Genomic DNA, 17,696 nt, shown 5'->3' on the forward strand with positions numbered 1-17,696 from the left:
ATATATGAAAGAAGGAAATAAAAAAAATTTGTTTTTAAATCGGTGCCGCTTACGACGGTTTTCTTCCACCTACCACAACTTTTCGTTTTCGTCTTATTTTTTTGTTGCATCGGTTCTGTTTGTTTCTTGCTGTCTCCACAGTCGATCTTCTCTGCGATTACTTCGTTTGGAGTGAGGGAGGTTTCAAATCATGGCTTTTCAGAAGATCAAGGTCGCTAACCCCATCGTTGAGATGGACGGTGCGACCACCATATACCTTGATTTCAATCTTTTTTTCTATTGCAATATGCTTATTTTTTTTTCATTTTTCGTTGTTTCTTGTGTCTTATGATATCGATGCTGCTGGATTGCTTTTGAATCGCTTAATGTCGTAGGGGATGGGGATTTTTGTTTTTCGTCTGTTAGGAGGGATTTCGTGTTTGTTCTTATTGCATTTGGATCTGTGAAGGTCGGTGTGTAATTTTGTAGATCATGGAGTTTTTGTTTTGGTGTATGAGAAGGTGTTTCTTGCTTCTGTGAGTATGCTTGATTTGTTGTGTTGCGCTTTCGGGGAAGTGGTTATGCTGTTGGTCCACTTCTCCTGATCTATGAGGCTAAGCCCTTGGTGTTGTGATTTTTAAGAAATGAGCACTTCTGTTTTCTTTTCGGTGGCGGTTAGCTGCCTGTGTTTTACATCAAATGAGAAGTTGTTGAATTTTCCTGTCATATGGATCAATGTTCTGTTTCTTCTCCGTTTAAACGTAATAATATGTTATAAGCTGGGAGGAATCTAGTGGAAGTAGCATCTAAATCTTTATCATCGTAAATAACTGTGTTGCATGTTGTACTTACTTTTATTCCTGAACTCTAATTATGAGACAACTACCTTTTCCCCTGGTATGAATCCTGCAGTCATATTTTTGAGAATAATATAATGATTTTACAGCCAATGAAGTCCTGGTAAGATGTGGAATAACGAACAATATAAATAACTTTATGTAATGCATGATTGGTGCATCCTGGAAGTTTCTATGGATTTGCAGAAACTGGGGGTTGTGAATGTTATTACATTTTCCTCTCTTCATTGTAGATTTTATTTTCTTTTTCCCCCAGCATTGTTTCTGTTGTTTTCTTTTTTACTCTGCATAATGTTACTCTTGGCATCCTTTGTACAGGAGATGAAATGACTCGAGTTATCTGGGAATCAATTAAGAATAAGGTATTGATTACGACAAATGTATATATGTGCATTTTTTTGTTGCAAGTATCTGGCTTATATTTTTCCTGTCTTATTTACAGCTTATTTTCCCCTTTCTGGAATTGGACATCAAGTATTTTGACCTTGGCCTTCCACACCGTGATGCCACAGATGATAAAGTTACAATTGAAAGTGCAGAAGCTACTTTAAAGTATGTGGTGTTACCAGCGAGGATTATTTGAAGTTCCTTTGATTAAAGCATCTGATGCGTCATGTATCTAATTGGACTTTCTAGCTACTAATCTTGAAGAGCTTGTTTGATGAGAAATTAAAGTTGACTTCATTTGCATTATTTTTTATTGAGTTCTTTATGGCTTGTATATTTTGGAACTCGGTGTGTTCTAACCACGACCGTACTTTATTTGGGTATACTCTTTTGTTCTAGGTACAATGTAGCAATCAAATGTGCAACAATTACTCCAGGTATAATTGCCTTTCTAAATTGGAAAAGAGCATCCAATATATAGGCCTATTCTGTGTTTTGTTGATTTTACATTACTATATTTTAATGAGCATCTGGAGTTCTTATATTGGAAGAATGATGATTGACAGATGAAGCACGTGTTAAGGAATTTGGCTTGAAGCAGATGTGGAGAAGTCCAAATGGGACAATCAGGAATATTCTGAATGGTCAGTGCCCTCACTATTTGTACATTATTCTGGTTTGTCGAATTATTTGAAAAAGCTTTAAAGACTTATGACTAAAATATACATTTTTGCTTTGTCAATTATATTGATTGAAGTCCAACCTGTTTTGTAGTTATTTGTTTTTACTTTCAGGCTTACCAATTGGCATCTTCTGCAGGTACTGTCTTCAGAGAACCAATTCTTTGCAAAAATGTTCCTCGCCTTGTACCAGGTAATTGCTGTCCACATTGATTTTATATTTTGGTTTAGAATATTGTACTGATTGTGGTTGTTGTTAGGTTGGACGAAGCCTATCTGTATTGGACGACATGCTTTTGGTGATCAATACAGAGCTACCGATACAGTTATCAAAGGACCTGGAAAACTGAAATTGATTTTTGGTATTTGAGATCCCAAAAACTGCATTTCTTGTCTAATGAATCCTCAATTGCTTTTATTTGATAGTTTCTTAAAATGCTGACTGTTGCAGAGGGGCAAGAGACGCAGGAGATAGAGGTTTTCAATTTTACTGGTGCTGGAGGAGTAGCGTTATCCATGTATAACACCGACGAGGTTTGTTATAGTATCCCCACGGTCTAGTTAAGAACTTAATAAAATATTCTCAACCCCTTTCATGTTTCAGCAAGCTTCCCAAATTAATCCTACAATGTAATACTGCCTTGTAGTCCATCCGCTCCTTTGCTGATGCTTCAATGAACACTGCTTATGAGAAGAAATGGCCTCTTTACCTTAGCACCAAAAACACTATTCTAAAGAAATATGATGGAAGGTATGCACTTTGATTTGTTATTTTGTATATGGATTGTTATTTGAAATATTTATGGCAACTTTTTCTTTGCACCTGTACCAATAATTTTCTTTCATTATGTTCATGAATTGAATGAAGATTCAAGGATATATTCCAAGAAGTCTATGAATCCCAATGGAAATCAAAGTTTGAGGCTGCTGGCATATGGTGAATAGCTTTTAATGACTTGATAAATGTTTATTAAGCCATTCCCAGTTTGAACTGCTAAACTAATTATTCTGGTTCTCAAAGGTATGAACACCGTCTCATTGATGATATGGTGGCTTATGCACTTAAGAGTGAAGGAGGTTATGTCTGGGCATGCAAGAACTATGATGGAGATGTTCAGAGTGATTTCTTAGCACAAGGTATGTGAAAATTTGAGCACGTTCCTTCTTCTGGCCTTTGGGTTTTAACATTTCTATCATGTGGTTGCTTTCTTGGCTTAGGGATGCTAAAAAATTTATACTTGGCTTGCATTTTCTCCATGATTTCTAACTTTATGTTTTTGGTTTTAGGATTTGGATCTCTTGGGTTGATGACTTCTGTATTGGTATGTTCCATTCAAGTTTTCAATACGTTATTACCAAGACTAATTACATTTGTTTGCTTTACTTACCAACATGAAAAGGTTCTCTCTTTTTGTGGGCTTGTATTTTTGTTCGCTTATTCATCTAAAGAATTAAAGCATCAAGTTACGCCTTTGGAAAATATTTGAAGAAAAATAGCTGCTGCTTTCTTGTGGGCCTCCACAAAAACGATGATTTCTAATGTGCTCCAACTTGTCATTTTGATATGCATTCTTACCATTGAAATTCACATGGGTATTAGATTACCCAATCTTGTTGGTTTTGAAGTGTATAAAGAGTAATATATCTATAAGGCTTCAGTATTAATGTGAATCCTTGTTGAAATTTGAAGTATGTATGCATTTTGAAACTAGGTTTGCCCTGATGGAAAGACAATTGAAGCAGAAGCAGCTCATGGTACTGTTACACGACATTTTAGGGTTCATCAAAAAGGAGGTGAAACCAGCACAAACAGTATAGCATCCATCTTTGCTTGGTCTCGTGGCCTTGCTCACAGGTAGTTATCATTTGGTTAATATCTCTTTGGTCCCTTGAACATTTTGAGGTCAAAGGATATTTAGAAGTTAATTATTTATCACTGTTTGTAAAGGGCAAAACTAGACGATAATGCTAGTCTCTTAGATTTCACTGAGAAACTAGAATCGGCTTGTATTAATACCGTTGAATCTGGGAAGATGACCAAGGATCTTGCTCTTATCATTCATGGATCCAAGTAAGTTCCATATTAGTCATCGTCATGAATGACCTCTTTCCACTCCTTTGCCATTAGATTGAAAATTTTATCACATTATTCCCATGTTTGGTGCAGGCTTTCTCGAAACCATTATCTGAATACTGAAGAGTTCGTTGATGCTGTAGCTGAGGAACTAAAATCCAGACTACTTAAGGCATAGTGGTATTTTAAATGTTCAATGGTGAATAATTGTTAAATGTTCAAGAACATCTTTCTCATTTTCTCTTCTTCCTGGATAATTAGTCTAGTGGGAGGAATGCTATTAATGCATTTTGCAGTTTACTATCAAACTTTTTAAAGTTAAACAACATTAAGAAGTGGAAAAAGTGCATTGAATTTAGGATATTCATCTTGAGGTTGTTAAATAATTCCTTCTTTTACAATCCTTTTTCCCATGGCACCTGCATGTCCTTTTCATTTCTCTTGGTAATTGGACTACTACCATTTTCTTGGTGTAAATAAGTGTGTAAAGACAATGTATCTTAGAAATTTTATCCTGCTCGTGGAAAATGCTAATTCCTTTCTTGGTTCATTTTTTTAATGCTTCTTTTTGCTTTCTATTGAAATTGTTGTGACATGCTTTGTAATTGTAATTGAACTTGAGATGTTCACTCCTTCCTGATGTAGGATCCTACTCCTTTTTCTTATGGACTTATAAATTCTCTTACTGCATTGGCATACTCGTAGAAACTGTTTTATGGTGTAGGACACATGTTAGGTGGGTTACTAGTTGAAGGACGACCCCCCTACTTCTACTTGTTTCATATTGGCTACCGCCAATTGTTGAATGAGGAATGTCAAATTAGATATTTTGAGTCTCAAGAAAAAGGGGTAGCATACTCCACTCCTTATTGAAGACGTGTCTCCTTTAAATCATTACTCCTCTGAGTAGTTGGTAATCATGATGAAATCAAATTCCTAGTATCTTCCGTCAGAAGAAAAAATCCATGGCATCAAGAGTTCTATTCAAAATGACATTATCATCTTTCTCTCTCCATAGGCTATTAATATAGGAGTCTTAGCTTGCACCCAATTGTTTGAGTCTCTTTCAAGGTGACATGAAATCACTCGGGAGGAAAGTCAAGTCCTTAATCAAGGAACACTAAAAAAAAACTATTTCAGCTGGTATAAAAATCATTTAAATACTAGTTGTTGAGCAGATTATAAAATTTATGCCAAGAGTGAGAGTTAAGGAAACTATCGAAGGACTTCATTATATTATTGAATATTCTATTGTTTCTCTGAAAGACAAAGGATCTTCTTTTCTCATTTTTCCCTTTTCTGCTGAGAGTGTGCCCACTTTTTAGGCAAAATTATGCTTGAAAAGTAGAATGTGCGAGTCTCTGGCATAATCAAAGACATTTCTAAAATGTTGAAGTTTAAATAATGAGTTCTGAAATTTCCATCCCAAGTTATATATTGCTATTTTTCTCCATATCAATCCTTTTGGTGGATGCTGGTCGAATCAATTGAAAATTGTTGAGTATTCCTTGCTTTTCTCAGGCCACTGTGAAGCCACATGATCCCTTTTTGTTTTTGTACAAAGATGTCCAATCATCAGAGTGAAGATTCTAAATTGTGGTCCTTGAATGGTCTGGGAGTGTTTTCTCTTGCAGATCTCTTTTCCTTGAGCTTTCAAAAGTGCATCTAAGTTGGATTCCTACATCGGGTTTGAAGATTCCTTATCACTCTCCTCTTTCATACTTCCACTTCTCTTTAACACTATGGTTTCTGTTTCCCATTGAAAAGAATGAAAGGATAATGCTAAGGAGAGTTTATTCATTGTGCATCAGCTATTCTGAACTGATCTACTAAAAAAATTATAAAGTGATCTTCCATCACCACCTTGGTAATTTCATTTTTAGAAGAATCGGGCAATGTTTAGTGGGCACCAGAGACTTTTTGGACGTTCGGTTACTTCCTGGGAATCTTTTCATTGAATTTTTTAGCCATTTGACAATGTTGTGCCAAATAAATGTTACAAAGTTACACATACTTTTTTACTTCACCCGTGTTATTTTTATTTTGGGCGATCCAGACTCATTAGAGCTGACCTTGCAGGCTAGGTTGTGAAGACTGACTGGTGAAATACCATGAAATGAACTAGAGAGGAGACAATCTAATGGAACGATTCAACCGTTAGGAGCTCTGAGGCTACTTTTGTGTTCTGTGTTTGAGAAATGTTTGAACGTCAATTGTCAAATAATGACAGCTTAAAGCTTCAGCTGTTATAATCTATTTCCATTTTACCCTTCCCCGGAAAATGGAATATGCATTTTATTTTCATTTTCAGTTTAATGAGCTGCAATAATTATTCATCATGGTTTTCTGGGTTTCACTTTGCTACTGTTTCTTATTATACTTTATCATTGAAGAGTTTTATGGTTACAGGAAAAATGTGCTATATTTTACTCACAAGCTGCTGCTTGTATATCTTCCTCAGAAAGCCAGTGGAGCACAAAGAAAATAGTAAGCTTTACGGCCTCAATTTCTCGTCTAGCCGTTCTTACAATCTTCTTAACATTTCTTATCTGAATATTTGAACTAGTTGTTGTCTCAAGCCCCTTATTAATCCTCCCATAAAGTGTCTCCCCCATTGTCTCTTAGGAAAGATAAGCAAAGCCAAAGGAAAGGTCGGGGAGCCCTGTTATTTCTCACACTCCTAAAGTTGCTTTAGTGTGAAGGGCACTGTCAAGGGCATGTGCTGTGCTCCTGAAGGCATTGGATATTGGACTTAAATGGTTACAAGTCCATTTGAATGGGCTGGTTTGTCCAAGGGTTTATCTTTGCATAATGAGCGTTTTTCTTCATAAGCCTCGTCTCTTTTTCTTCTGACACTCCTCCAGTCCCCCTATCTGTGTGAGGCGACTTACAAGATATTGCTTTCGAGTCTAAGCTCGGGTGGTATCTCGGGAACTAAGAAGTGAGTGTAGATTAGATATTTCTTTCATATACTATCAAATTTTTTCTACACGGCCTTCTAATTAAGTAAAGGTAGTTGAGAGAGCTTTGAAGTGCTGAAAGGTCTTAAGCTATAAAGATAAGTCCATTTTCTTTTAATAGTTTGATTGATAAATTTGCAAGTGGCTTTGCATATTGACTAGGTACCTTAGTGGTAAGGGCTCCTATCACAATCCACAAAAGGGCATGCCTGTTGTCTGGGTCCCACAATGCTATACTCAAGCGTCCAGCTAACTTTGGTTGAACAAAAACAGGTAACCTTTGATACGTTCTAATCACTTGATAGAGATCGTTCATAAACGTCGTGAATATGTCAACAAATAGTAACCTTATTATCGATATTATATTTAATCTTATGCTGATTTTATTAATGATTCAATTGATTACTGTAATACCAATACAAGGGAATATTTTGATGCCACTAATGCAATGCATCCAAAGCTAAAATAGCAACAATTTGGTCACAAAGGCTTGATGATCTCCAGCTCTATCTTTGCTTTTTTCATGTTTGAGTTGATCAAATTATATTAATCTTCTTTCCTTTACCATAATCGAATGTAGTAGTTAATGGTAGGGCCCATTTAATTATTATTATTATTATTATTTAAAATGTAATAATTAGGAAGGATCTTTCTGGAAGATTATAATTTAAAAAAAAAAAAAAAAATGTGATGTGGTGTTCAATCAAACCAACAGGTTTAAAATTTGAATTTGAACCCACTTATGATTACAGTAATTAATAATTGTTATCCATCAAACATAATCTCAAATATTGAAAAATTCCAATATTTTTGGATCTACTTTAACGATTTTACCTATGCTGAAAGGTTATTTTGATTCTCGCCATTATTCTAGCTAGAACCTAATTTTCATCTCGGTTAATCATGTTAATCATGACGTCTCTAACTAATAAAGAATCCACTCGTTTGTCAATATAATGACTTAACATTTCACACTGAAGTCAAGCCGATTTATTAGATATAGGAACTTTTCTTTATTAAATGAAACTTATGAGGTAGTGTACCTACGGAAAGGAATGAACACTTCATCCACGTAGCGGAAACATTGAATTGGGAATCGTTTTGATTTTTACTTGAACACGATCTTCTTGTATGCCAACCACATACTGTTTATAAATTACAAATAAAATAAATAATAAATCCTAACACCTACCTAATCTCCTAGACATCTTGTATTTGTCAAACGTGAAGAAAATATTTTTGTTTTTTTGGCATCTTCTTTGTTATGCTATCCCCAAAAGAGAGAAAGATCTCGAATCTATCCCGAAAACAAACAACTTAACCTCCAATAATTTCTTCAAAAATTTAACATATAGGATAGAAGAAATATACAAAAAAGAATAAAGAATAATAAAAAGAATATATTCGTAAATGCTGATGGGAATAAAAATATTATGTTCCCTTGTTGATATTTTGTTGAGATAAAAAATTAGTGGTTGATTTTTAATTATAAAAAATCAACATCAAATTAGACCCCACACTCATAAATTCCCCCAACAAAAATAATAAATAAATATCTTTTATATTCTAATAATTCAATACTCAAAACAATAGGATAAGAATTACTCAATAATTTTTCATTTACGTTTCATTTTCATTTGTTACTTTATATTTTATACATTTATTAAATTTATCACTCACATTAATTATTAATTGTTAAGCCATTATAAAGTCCATAAAATATTAATGGATTTATTTATTTATTTTAATTATTAAATTATATAAATCTGAATAAAAAAGTTCAGAATAAAATGAACGTTTTGAAAATACAGAGAATAAAACCAATAGAGCTAATATTATCGCAACCTCAATTAAATTTATATATATAAAAATAAATAAAATGCTATCCATATTACATTAAAAAAGAAATTGACATTTCCTAAAATAAAATAAAAAATAATTTTAATAAAATTAAAATTCAACATCAAATTAGTCTAAACCCATAAATTCTGCCCATCAAACCATAAAATTAATTTCCCATGACGTTGGAAATTTTGTTGGGTAGGTACAAAATTAAATTTTTGAAAGCTATATATATATTTATATAGATTTTATACGTAAAATATCTTAATATGCTAAATAATTTCGACACTTCCTAAAGAACAACGCAGACCCGAAGGCACAATCTCCATCGGCTACCACTTGGGTACGTTGCTTATGAGGATCTTGGCGAGGGTGAAACAATATTGAGGTCACCATTGAGCTTGAATCATGTGGGCTGCTTGTCGTTCGCCGCTCGAAACCACGTTGGTCGCCAAGTTCCCATTATGTTCTAACGAAGTGGTTACTTCTCTCTTTCTTTGATTCATATCTTTCATTTAGAAGACTTTTTCTCAAGTTCATTCCAATCTTGACTTTCTTCAAGCTTTATGTCGATGTAGTGTTGACTTAGGCTACAAAATGTACCACCATTATTTCAAGGGTAAAGTTGTAATTTGAAAGAAAATATGACCGAGCGTTATTTTTTTTTTTTCCCTAATCATAGAATTAGATGATTGGGACAATAGTTATTTGGGCACAAGTTCACTTTCACGTTAGACTTATTCTTTCGAGTCTATTATCGACTTTTAATTTTTTTTATTATATCCAATTTCACCCTTGACAATATTTAATTTTTAGTGTAATAAATTTAAATTAAATATGAAAGTAAAAAATTCAAATAAGATATTAATAATGTGTTAATGGTCAACTATTTGTGAAGTAAATATTAAAAAGTCATAATTAATTAAACAAATTTTAAATAATAAATTTCCCTATTTAAAAAAATATATGATATATTTGTATAGTTGACATATTCAAGGCTAAAAAAATATTATTAATTAAAACCTTATTTTATTTTATTATGAACATTTTATTGCTAAATTAACGACCATGCGACGTGATCGAGAGAGACAAGTATTTGCATATATATTATTAGTTAACTTTATTTTAAACGTCAATTTTGTACAAATTTATCAAATTAATTTAATTACTTCTTGTCTCGATATGGACGCCTAATTTTTAAATATTGAAAGATTATGAATTTATGACCATAATATTTTTTTTTTAAATATTAGTTCTTACGACATCTCTAGTTTTAAATATTTAATTAAGATTTAGGATTCAATTTAAATATGTATTTTAAAAAATTAAATATTATGGGTAAGAAAGGTTGGAAAATAAATAAAAATAAAATAAATATATGTATTTATAATTGTATCCTATTTTTTTCTATATCTTTCTAAAATTAAATTAATATATTAAACATAAAAATTAATTTTATTTTTTATATCTGTGATATCCGAATTAAATGGTCTAACCCAAATTCCCAACCTTCTCAATATTTATTAAACAAAAGATACCAAAATCACCCAATAAAAATATACATTAAACATGTGACTAAGTTATTTAATTACATAAAAGAATTTTCAAAGATATATAAAATAATTTTAAAAAATGATACCAACTCTCACAATCACAATATGTCCGGACCCGTAATGCAACTGTGCGACACTTATTCTTACTCTAGTAGTTAACTAAAATTGATATCAACTGTTACGATCACACTTTGTCAGGACTCCTAATGCGACTGTGCGACACTTATTCTGACTATCACAGCTCACTAAAATTGATATCAACTGCCACAATCGCACTCTAACAAAAAAAAAAAATATGAGAGACGGAGGAAGGGTTAAAAAAACATTTAAAAAATCAATATTAAAATCAATATTAAAAAAGTAACTTTTTTAAAAAAATAATGTTATATTAAAAGTGAATAAGAATAATCATAGTTTTGAGTCGTGGAGTGGACATAATATTGTAATATTATTTTATATTAATTAAAAAATAAAGGGAGGACCACACACAAATTCCCACTCCTCCATGAAGGAACAGGGAATTTCCGTTCTGTGAGGCAATCAGCCTTCCAAAGCTGACCAAATATCACTATTTAAACCCTCCTCCTTCGTCTCTCTTCATCTTCATCTTCATCCACCTCCATTGATCTTCTCTTTCTCTGATCTCGATCCGCCATGGTTTTGTCCAAGACTGTTTCTCAGTCGGATGTCTCCGTCCACTCTACCTTCGCTTCTCGATATGTGCGAACCTCTCTCCCGAGGTACTTCATTTCGTTTCATTGATCGCGGATAAGATCGATTCATCGATCCGTCATTGTTGTTGTTTCTCACCTGGTTTATCAGATCTCGAAATTAATTACTGAAATTGCTACCTGTGATTTGTGTTTTGGTGATTCTGTTTCTTTGATTTTTCTCTGGATCGATTTCTATAATGTTCTGTTTGTTGTAGATTCAAAATGCCGGAGAATTCGATCCCTAAGGAGGCTGCGTTTCAGATCATTAATGATGAGCTCATGCTCGATGGAAACCCTAGGCTGAATTTGGCATCCTTCGTCACCACTTGGATGGAGCCTGAGTGCGATAAACTCATCATGGCCGCTATTAACAAGAATTACGTTGATATGGATGAATATCCCGTCACTACAGAGCTTCAGGTACGATTCTCCATCTCTCTGTTAGCTTTAATCGAAAGATTAGATCCATTTCGTTCTACCGCTTCTCTCCATTATCCATCGATTTTCCTCTGAAAATTCTTCCGAATTTTGAAATATAGCGTTCGCTCATGGCTGAATTCTACGATCGAGATTAAAAAATTAACAAAAAATTGTAGTTTAATTATTTAAAATGAATTTGTTCAAGTCTAAAAAAGGAAGTTTAATTAAATATTTCAACAAAAAAAAAAACAGTTTTATAGGTTTCATATTAATAAATTAATTGTTTAATCCTTTTTATCCCAGCGAACAAAACATTAATCATATATGATTCAATATTCCAGTTATAATATAATTTTAGGATCACATAAACCTTTATGTGTTGTCATATAGTTTATTATAATATGACTTTACATACATACACATATTAAAAATAATAAAACATTTTTCTTAAAAAATAACAACAAATATTTTTTTAATTTAAATATATTAGTTTAAAAGAACTTGATTCCATAACCATTCATTCTGCATGTATTTTTAAATTTGTTATAATTTAGTCTTAAAATATGTAATAATTGTGTAAATTTTTATAACCATGATTAAGATTGATAAAAATTAAAATAAAAAATTTATCAAATATAAACTAAACAAGAAAAATCAAATATAAACGAGGAGGGAAAGTCAAAAGAGGACAATATCGGAGTAGACACGAGGCGGTAATGACAAAAACATTATGAGTAGGATTATTTATTTAAAGTCAATAGAGTTTTTGATGATTGGTATTGGCGTGAAGACAAAGCGTGCAAGCCTTATTGGGCCTCCCTCCATTTGGTACCCCCAATTCACTCTGTCCATTCCGGTGAAGACGCGCTTTCAAAATAAAAAAAAAAAAAAAAAAAAACTAAATTAATGAATTACATAGTGAGACAATTTCAATTATTTCAAGTTCTTCCACAATAATAATAATAATTATAAAAGCAAAAATAATTCATCCATTAATAATACTTTTTTATTTTCAAGTGCTTTATTATTATTATTTTTTTGGAGTTACACTTTTACCATTGATTTTTTTACTACTCCTGGCTGTTATTTATGTTGATTATTGAATGAAATAAAAAGTAAATTAAAAATTAAAAGAAAAGGAAAAAAAAAAAGTGAGATAATATATATTTTTCCTGTTGAGATTTATGGGTCTGCGGAATGGAACCCACCGTCGGTATGGGAAGGGACAAAGAAGTAGTAGCTTAATGGGCCACAAATGGCCCATCCATTACCCAACTTGTCACCTCATGCTATTGGGAGGGAACTTAATATTACACTTTTGTCCTCCTAATTTTGTCTTTCATTTAAAATATTATTATTTTAAGTAATTGAAATTTCAAAATTTTTCCTCTATAAAACTATAAAATGGAAAAATAATTAAGCTTAAAAGATTGATCGATTAAATCAAATTTATTGTTAATTTAACATTTATATATAATATTTATTTTATTTTTCTAATTTATTATTATGATTGATTCTCAAAAAAAAAAAAAAAAAAACCTTAAAAATGATTTTTTAAAACTATTTTAGAAAATAATTATTTAAAATATATATTAAAATTAATTCGAAGGTTTTATTTTTCTTTGTTCCCATGCCTATGTGGCGGACAATTATTATCAGTCACCATCATTTCATAGGTGGACATGTAACTATGTTTTTAATACATTCATTGACTAATAACACAAAAGAAAAAAAAAACATTAAATTTGATCGATTGAGATTAGTAATATATGTTAAAGTTGTTGGATACTGATTTGTTGGAGAGGAGGTGTTGAATGATATGAGGCCTTTTGGGGAAGTCCAAAACAAAGCTATTAGAGCTCATACTCAAAGTAACAATATCATATTATGGTGGGGAGTGTGGGGAGTGTGTTCGTCTAACCGGAGTAATAACTAACTGGGTGTTGTGAATTGGCTGCAGAACCGATGTGTGAACATGATAGCTCACTTGTTCAATGCCCCATTGGGGGAATCTGAGACGGCGGTGGGAGTTGGAACTGTGGGATCGTCGGAGGCCATAATGTTGGCTGGTTTGGCTTTCAAGAGAAAGTGGCAGAACAAAATGAAGGCTGCAGGCAAGCCCTATGACAACCCCAACATCGTCACTGGAGCCAATGTCCAGGTATTTATGTAGTTAACAGTAATTGATTCCCATTTGGGTTACTGTTTTGTTCTTAAATTTCGGCAATGAATGTGAAGGTATGCTGGGAGAAATTTGCGAGGTACTTTGAGGTAGAACTGAAGGAAGTGAAATTGAGCGAAGGTTACTACGTGATGGATCCACAGAAAGCTGTGGAGTTGGTTGATGAGAACACCATCTGTGTTGCAGCCATTTTGGGTTCCACACTCAATGGAGAATTCGAAGATGTAAAGCTCTTAAATGATCTCTTAATCGAGAAGAACAAGGAAACTGGGTTCGATTTCTTCTCTTTTTCTCTCTTTAATTGAATATAATGAAATCAAACCTGAAATCAAGCATGATTTTCACAGATGGGATACCCCTATTCATGTTGATGCTGCGAGTGGAGGGTTTATTGCCCCATTCATTTACCCTGATCTAGAATGGGATTTTAGGCTGCCCCTTGTTAAGAGTATTAATGTGAGTGGCCATAAGTATGGGCTTGTTTATGCTGGAATTGGTTGGGCTATCTGGAGGAACAAGGAAGACTTGCCTGAAGAACTCATCTTCCATATCAACTATCTTGGAGCTGACCAACCCACTTTCACCCTTAATTTCTCCAAAGGTACACATTGTATGTTCTAGCAGATACTCAATGGAGCCTGATTTTTGACTTTGAAGCTGAATTTGAGTTTTGTTAACTGCAGGATCTAGCCAAGTTATTGCTCAGTATTACCAAATGATCCGGTTGGGTTATGAGGTGAGATTCTCATTATTCATTGTCTTATTTCACGAATCTTGTTTTATCCGTTTGAGTCATGGATTCTCGTTCGTTATATCTTTATGTTTCAGCTTCTAATAGTTATTGTTAGAAACCACGACTTTCTACAATGATATGATATTGTCCACTTTGAGTGTAAGCTCTCATGGCTCTACTTTTGATTTTTTCGAGAGGTTTTGTAACACCAATAAAGATGTATTCCTTGCTTATAGACCCTATCATCCCCTTAATTAGTCAACATGGACTTCTTCTCTTTTCCCAAAATCATACGAATGAAGTATTGTTAACCCATGATCAATATGGGACTTCCTCCCAACAATCCTCCTCTCGAACAAAAGTACACCATAGAGCCTCCCCTGAGGTCTATGTAGCCCTCGAACAATCTCTTTTTAATCGAGGCTCGACTCTTTTCTCTAGAGCCCTCGAACAAAGTACATCTTTTGTTCGACACTTAAGTCACTTTTGACTACACCTTCGAAGCTAACGACTTCTTTGTTCGACACTTGAGGATTCTATTGATATGGCTAAATTAAGGATATGATTCTGATACCATGTTAGGAACTACAAATTTCCATAATAATATGATATTGTCTACTTGAGCATAAGCTCTCATGGCTTTGCTTTTGATTTTTCCCTAAAGGCCTCGTACCATACCAATGGAGATGTATTCCTTATAAGCCCATGATCATCCCCTTAATTAGCAGTATTCCTTATAAACCCATGATCATCCTCTTAATTAGCCAACGTGGGACTTTCTCCCAACAATCCTCAACCGTTATAAGCTATTATGTGTGTATTAATTGCCCGATAAATGGGCAAGATAAGCTTAATCATAAACACTCGTACACCCAAATCCCTCAATCTAACAAAGTAGGTACCATTTTTGTTCATCAGGGATACCAAAACGTGATGGAAAACTGCAGAGAAAACATGTTGGTTCTAAAGGAAGGACTCGAAAAAACGGGTCGTTTCAACATCGTGTCGAAGGACAATGGAGTCCCACTTGTGGCCTTCTCCTTGAAAGATAGCACTCGTCATACAGAGTTTGAGGTCTCAGAAATGCTGAGGAGATTCGGGTGGATTGTGCCTGCCTACACCATGCCTCCAGATGCACAACACATAACAGTCCTAAGAGTTGTGATCCGAGAGGACTTTTCTCGAACACTTGCTGAGCGTCTGGTGTCAGATATTGAGAAAACGATGCACGAGCTCGACATCCTCCCATCGAAGGCCGACATCATGAACACGGTGGCGAAGAAGAGCGAACTCGAGACACAGAGGGAGATCACAACTGTTTGGAGGAAGTTTGTGATGAACAAGAAGAAGACAAATGGAGTTTGTTAAGAGTTGAAAGCAAGGGATTATGTCTATGTGTGAAGTGAGAGCGGATGAGCTTTGTATTTGTGGAATGAAAATGTTTGTTTAGTGTTCTTGTTGTTAAAGATGTTGCTTCTATTAAGCATACCTCCACTTTTGAATTCGAGTGCAAACTTATCATCCTTTTCCTTAAATCTATGTTGGTTGATTACTCATACATAGAATATGTTTTCCCACCTGTGGTATCACTCGACTAGAGTCGATAGAGTCGATAATTGGCTTAATGCTTGCCAAAGAGTAGGTGATTCAAGACCTGTACCAACCTCGTGATATCGATCGAGACCTAGATTTCAAATAAAAAAGATATGATCTCGAAACTCTAAGTCATAAAGGTGACAAAAGTTTCAATACCCACGAAGACGAGTGGAAGACTGTCGATTGTTTACCGAAATGTCAAATTTGTAGAAGAATTTGACGAAAGGTTTAATATCTTTTCACCTAGAAAACTAATTGGATTTTTGTTAGGTGAGATTCCACATCGGTATGAGTCAAGAGAATGACCCATTGGCCTTTGATTTCCATATAAAAGACACGTGCATAAATACCCTCTTTAACTTCTATTCTGATGGACAGAATGTCTTTCATAATGAATCGGAGGAAGATTCAATGATTTTTTCAGAAAATCCCCAACGAAAAATAGACACTATTCCTTCTTTTCTATCGAATCGATCATAACTGCTACCTACATTCCACAAGCACATTGAATATCGAAAGTGGGTGGATTGAGAAATCCTACATCTGTTGAATAGGAGAATGAAACATTCTCTATATTTATAAGAGCAGAGAAACTTCTCCCTAACAGACGCGTTTTAAAAACCTTGATTGAAAGCTCGAAAGAGATATCTCAAAAAGAACAATATCTGATAGCGGTATGCTTAGACTGATACACGACAATCCGTTATTGATCTATATTATTAGAAATACTCATTTGTTCATATCCCAAGCATGCTTCAACAAACAATAGGCAAAATAGATTTAAGAATCAAGACTTGGAGTTTGGCAATGGCAATGGCTTCCCCTTCACCACAGTAACAGGACATGAAGCATTCTTCACAACGTAGCTGCTCACACTCCCAAGCAATACCCTGCGTTTAACCAAACATTTTGGTAACCCATTTCTCTCATTCAATTTCAAAGGGGATTGATCGATAGAGTTTAATTACCTCTTGATAGAGACTAAACCCCTGCTTCCAAGAACAAGCGAATCAAGCTTAAGATCTTCCACAGCCTCACACAATTTCTCCCTTGGATCGCCCCAATAAACCTTAGCCACAACTCTGACCTGCTTCGTTTTCAAACAAACCCTAAACCCATCATTCATCAAACAAAATCACTGAAACAAAAACAGAGAGAAACAGAGAGAAACAGAGACCCCTTTGGTTGTAGCCAATGAGTCAAGAACATCAAGAACTTCTACATCATTTCTCAGTCCATACTGCTTCTCCAACTTAATCTCTCTGAATTCCTCAAGAGGAATCAAAGCTGCAAAGGAGAAAGAAAGGGTTTGTTAGAACAAGCATAGAAATTAAAGAGATTTTGAGGGGGGGAAGAAAAGGGTACGTGAGCCAGTGTGTTGGAAGAGGAGCTTTCTGGGAGTATCAGAATTGGGAGGCTCAACATGGATCAAAATCAATTGATCTCCATGGGTAAGAAGGTTATGAGCAGCCCATTCTAAAGCTGATTTGCTTGTTGCAGAGTAATCCATGGCTACTCCAACTCGCCGATTGTGATCCTTCTCCATGTTTTCTGACATGTTTCGCTGCCAATATGATATGATTTCTCTGTCTCTCGCTGTTCAAGTGTTCTGTTCGTGGGAGGAGCTTTGGATTTTATAGCAATGGAAGAAGGTTCTTGAAGCTGCTAGTTTAGTTTCTCTTTCGCAAGTATTCCATACCTAAGAGGAATGTTTGTTCTT

At 34.2% G+C, this 17,696-nt stretch overlaps 3 protein-coding genes across 5 annotated transcripts; 2 read left to right on the top strand and 1 right to left on the bottom strand.

Annotated features, from left to right (window-relative positions):
- The first annotated feature begins 61 nt into the window (after positions 1 to 61).
- Positions 62 to 6,333, top strand: LOC111489234 (cytosolic isocitrate dehydrogenase [NADP]). Of its 3 annotated transcripts, none has more exons than XM_023137351.1 (16): positions 62 to 239; positions 1,155 to 1,198; positions 1,279 to 1,388; positions 1,623 to 1,660; positions 1,790 to 1,867; positions 2,043 to 2,096; positions 2,164 to 2,265; positions 2,355 to 2,437; positions 2,551 to 2,654; positions 2,772 to 2,840; positions 2,925 to 3,040; positions 3,191 to 3,225; positions 3,616 to 3,758; positions 3,852 to 3,974; positions 4,071 to 4,176; positions 6,057 to 6,333. In XM_023137351.1, the coding sequence occupies exons 1-15, from the start codon at positions 191 to 193 to the stop codon at positions 4,153 to 4,155; spliced, it is 1,233 nt and encodes a 410-aa protein (XP_022993119.1). In that variant the 5' UTR covers positions 62 to 190; the 3' UTR covers positions 4,156 to 4,176; positions 6,057 to 6,333. The 3 variants fall into 3 exon arrangements, with proteins under 3 accessions (XP_022993119.1, XP_022993118.1, XP_022993117.1); XM_023137350.1 differs by having other exon boundaries at positions 4,071 to 4,157; XM_023137349.1 differs by having other exon boundaries at positions 4,071 to 4,149.
- Positions 6,334 to 10,793: 4,460 nt separating this feature from the next.
- On the top strand, positions 10,794 to 15,915 carry LOC111489676 (glutamate decarboxylase 1). Its single transcript, XM_023137998.1, has 7 exons — positions 10,794 to 11,072; positions 11,261 to 11,465; positions 13,426 to 13,626; positions 13,704 to 13,918; positions 13,995 to 14,248; positions 14,331 to 14,383; positions 15,299 to 15,915. Exons 1-7 carry the CDS (start codon positions 10,987 to 10,989, stop codon positions 15,746 to 15,748), a joined length of 1,464 nt encoding a protein of 487 aa, XP_022993766.1. The 5' UTR covers positions 10,794 to 10,986; the 3' UTR covers positions 15,749 to 15,915.
- Positions 15,916 to 16,448: 533 nt separating this feature from the next.
- On the bottom strand, positions 16,449 to 17,665 carry LOC111489678 (universal stress protein A-like protein). Its single transcript, XM_023138001.1, has 4 exons — positions 17,342 to 17,665; positions 17,154 to 17,263; positions 16,945 to 17,063; positions 16,449 to 16,866 (listed from the first exon to the last, which is right to left on the bottom strand). The coding sequence occupies exons 1-4, from the start codon at positions 17,532 to 17,534 to the stop codon at positions 16,764 to 16,766; spliced, it is 525 nt and encodes a 174-aa protein (XP_022993769.1). The 5' UTR covers positions 17,535 to 17,665; the 3' UTR covers positions 16,449 to 16,763.
- Positions 17,666 to 17,696: the final 31 nt, after the last annotated feature.

This window comes from Cucurbita maxima, unplaced genomic scaffold (genome assembly GCF_002738345.1).
Source record: "Cucurbita maxima cultivar Rimu unplaced genomic scaffold, Cmax_1.0 Cma_Scf00014, whole genome shotgun sequence".
NCBI classification, from domain to species: domain Eukaryota; kingdom Viridiplantae; phylum Streptophyta; class Magnoliopsida; order Cucurbitales; family Cucurbitaceae; genus Cucurbita; species Cucurbita maxima.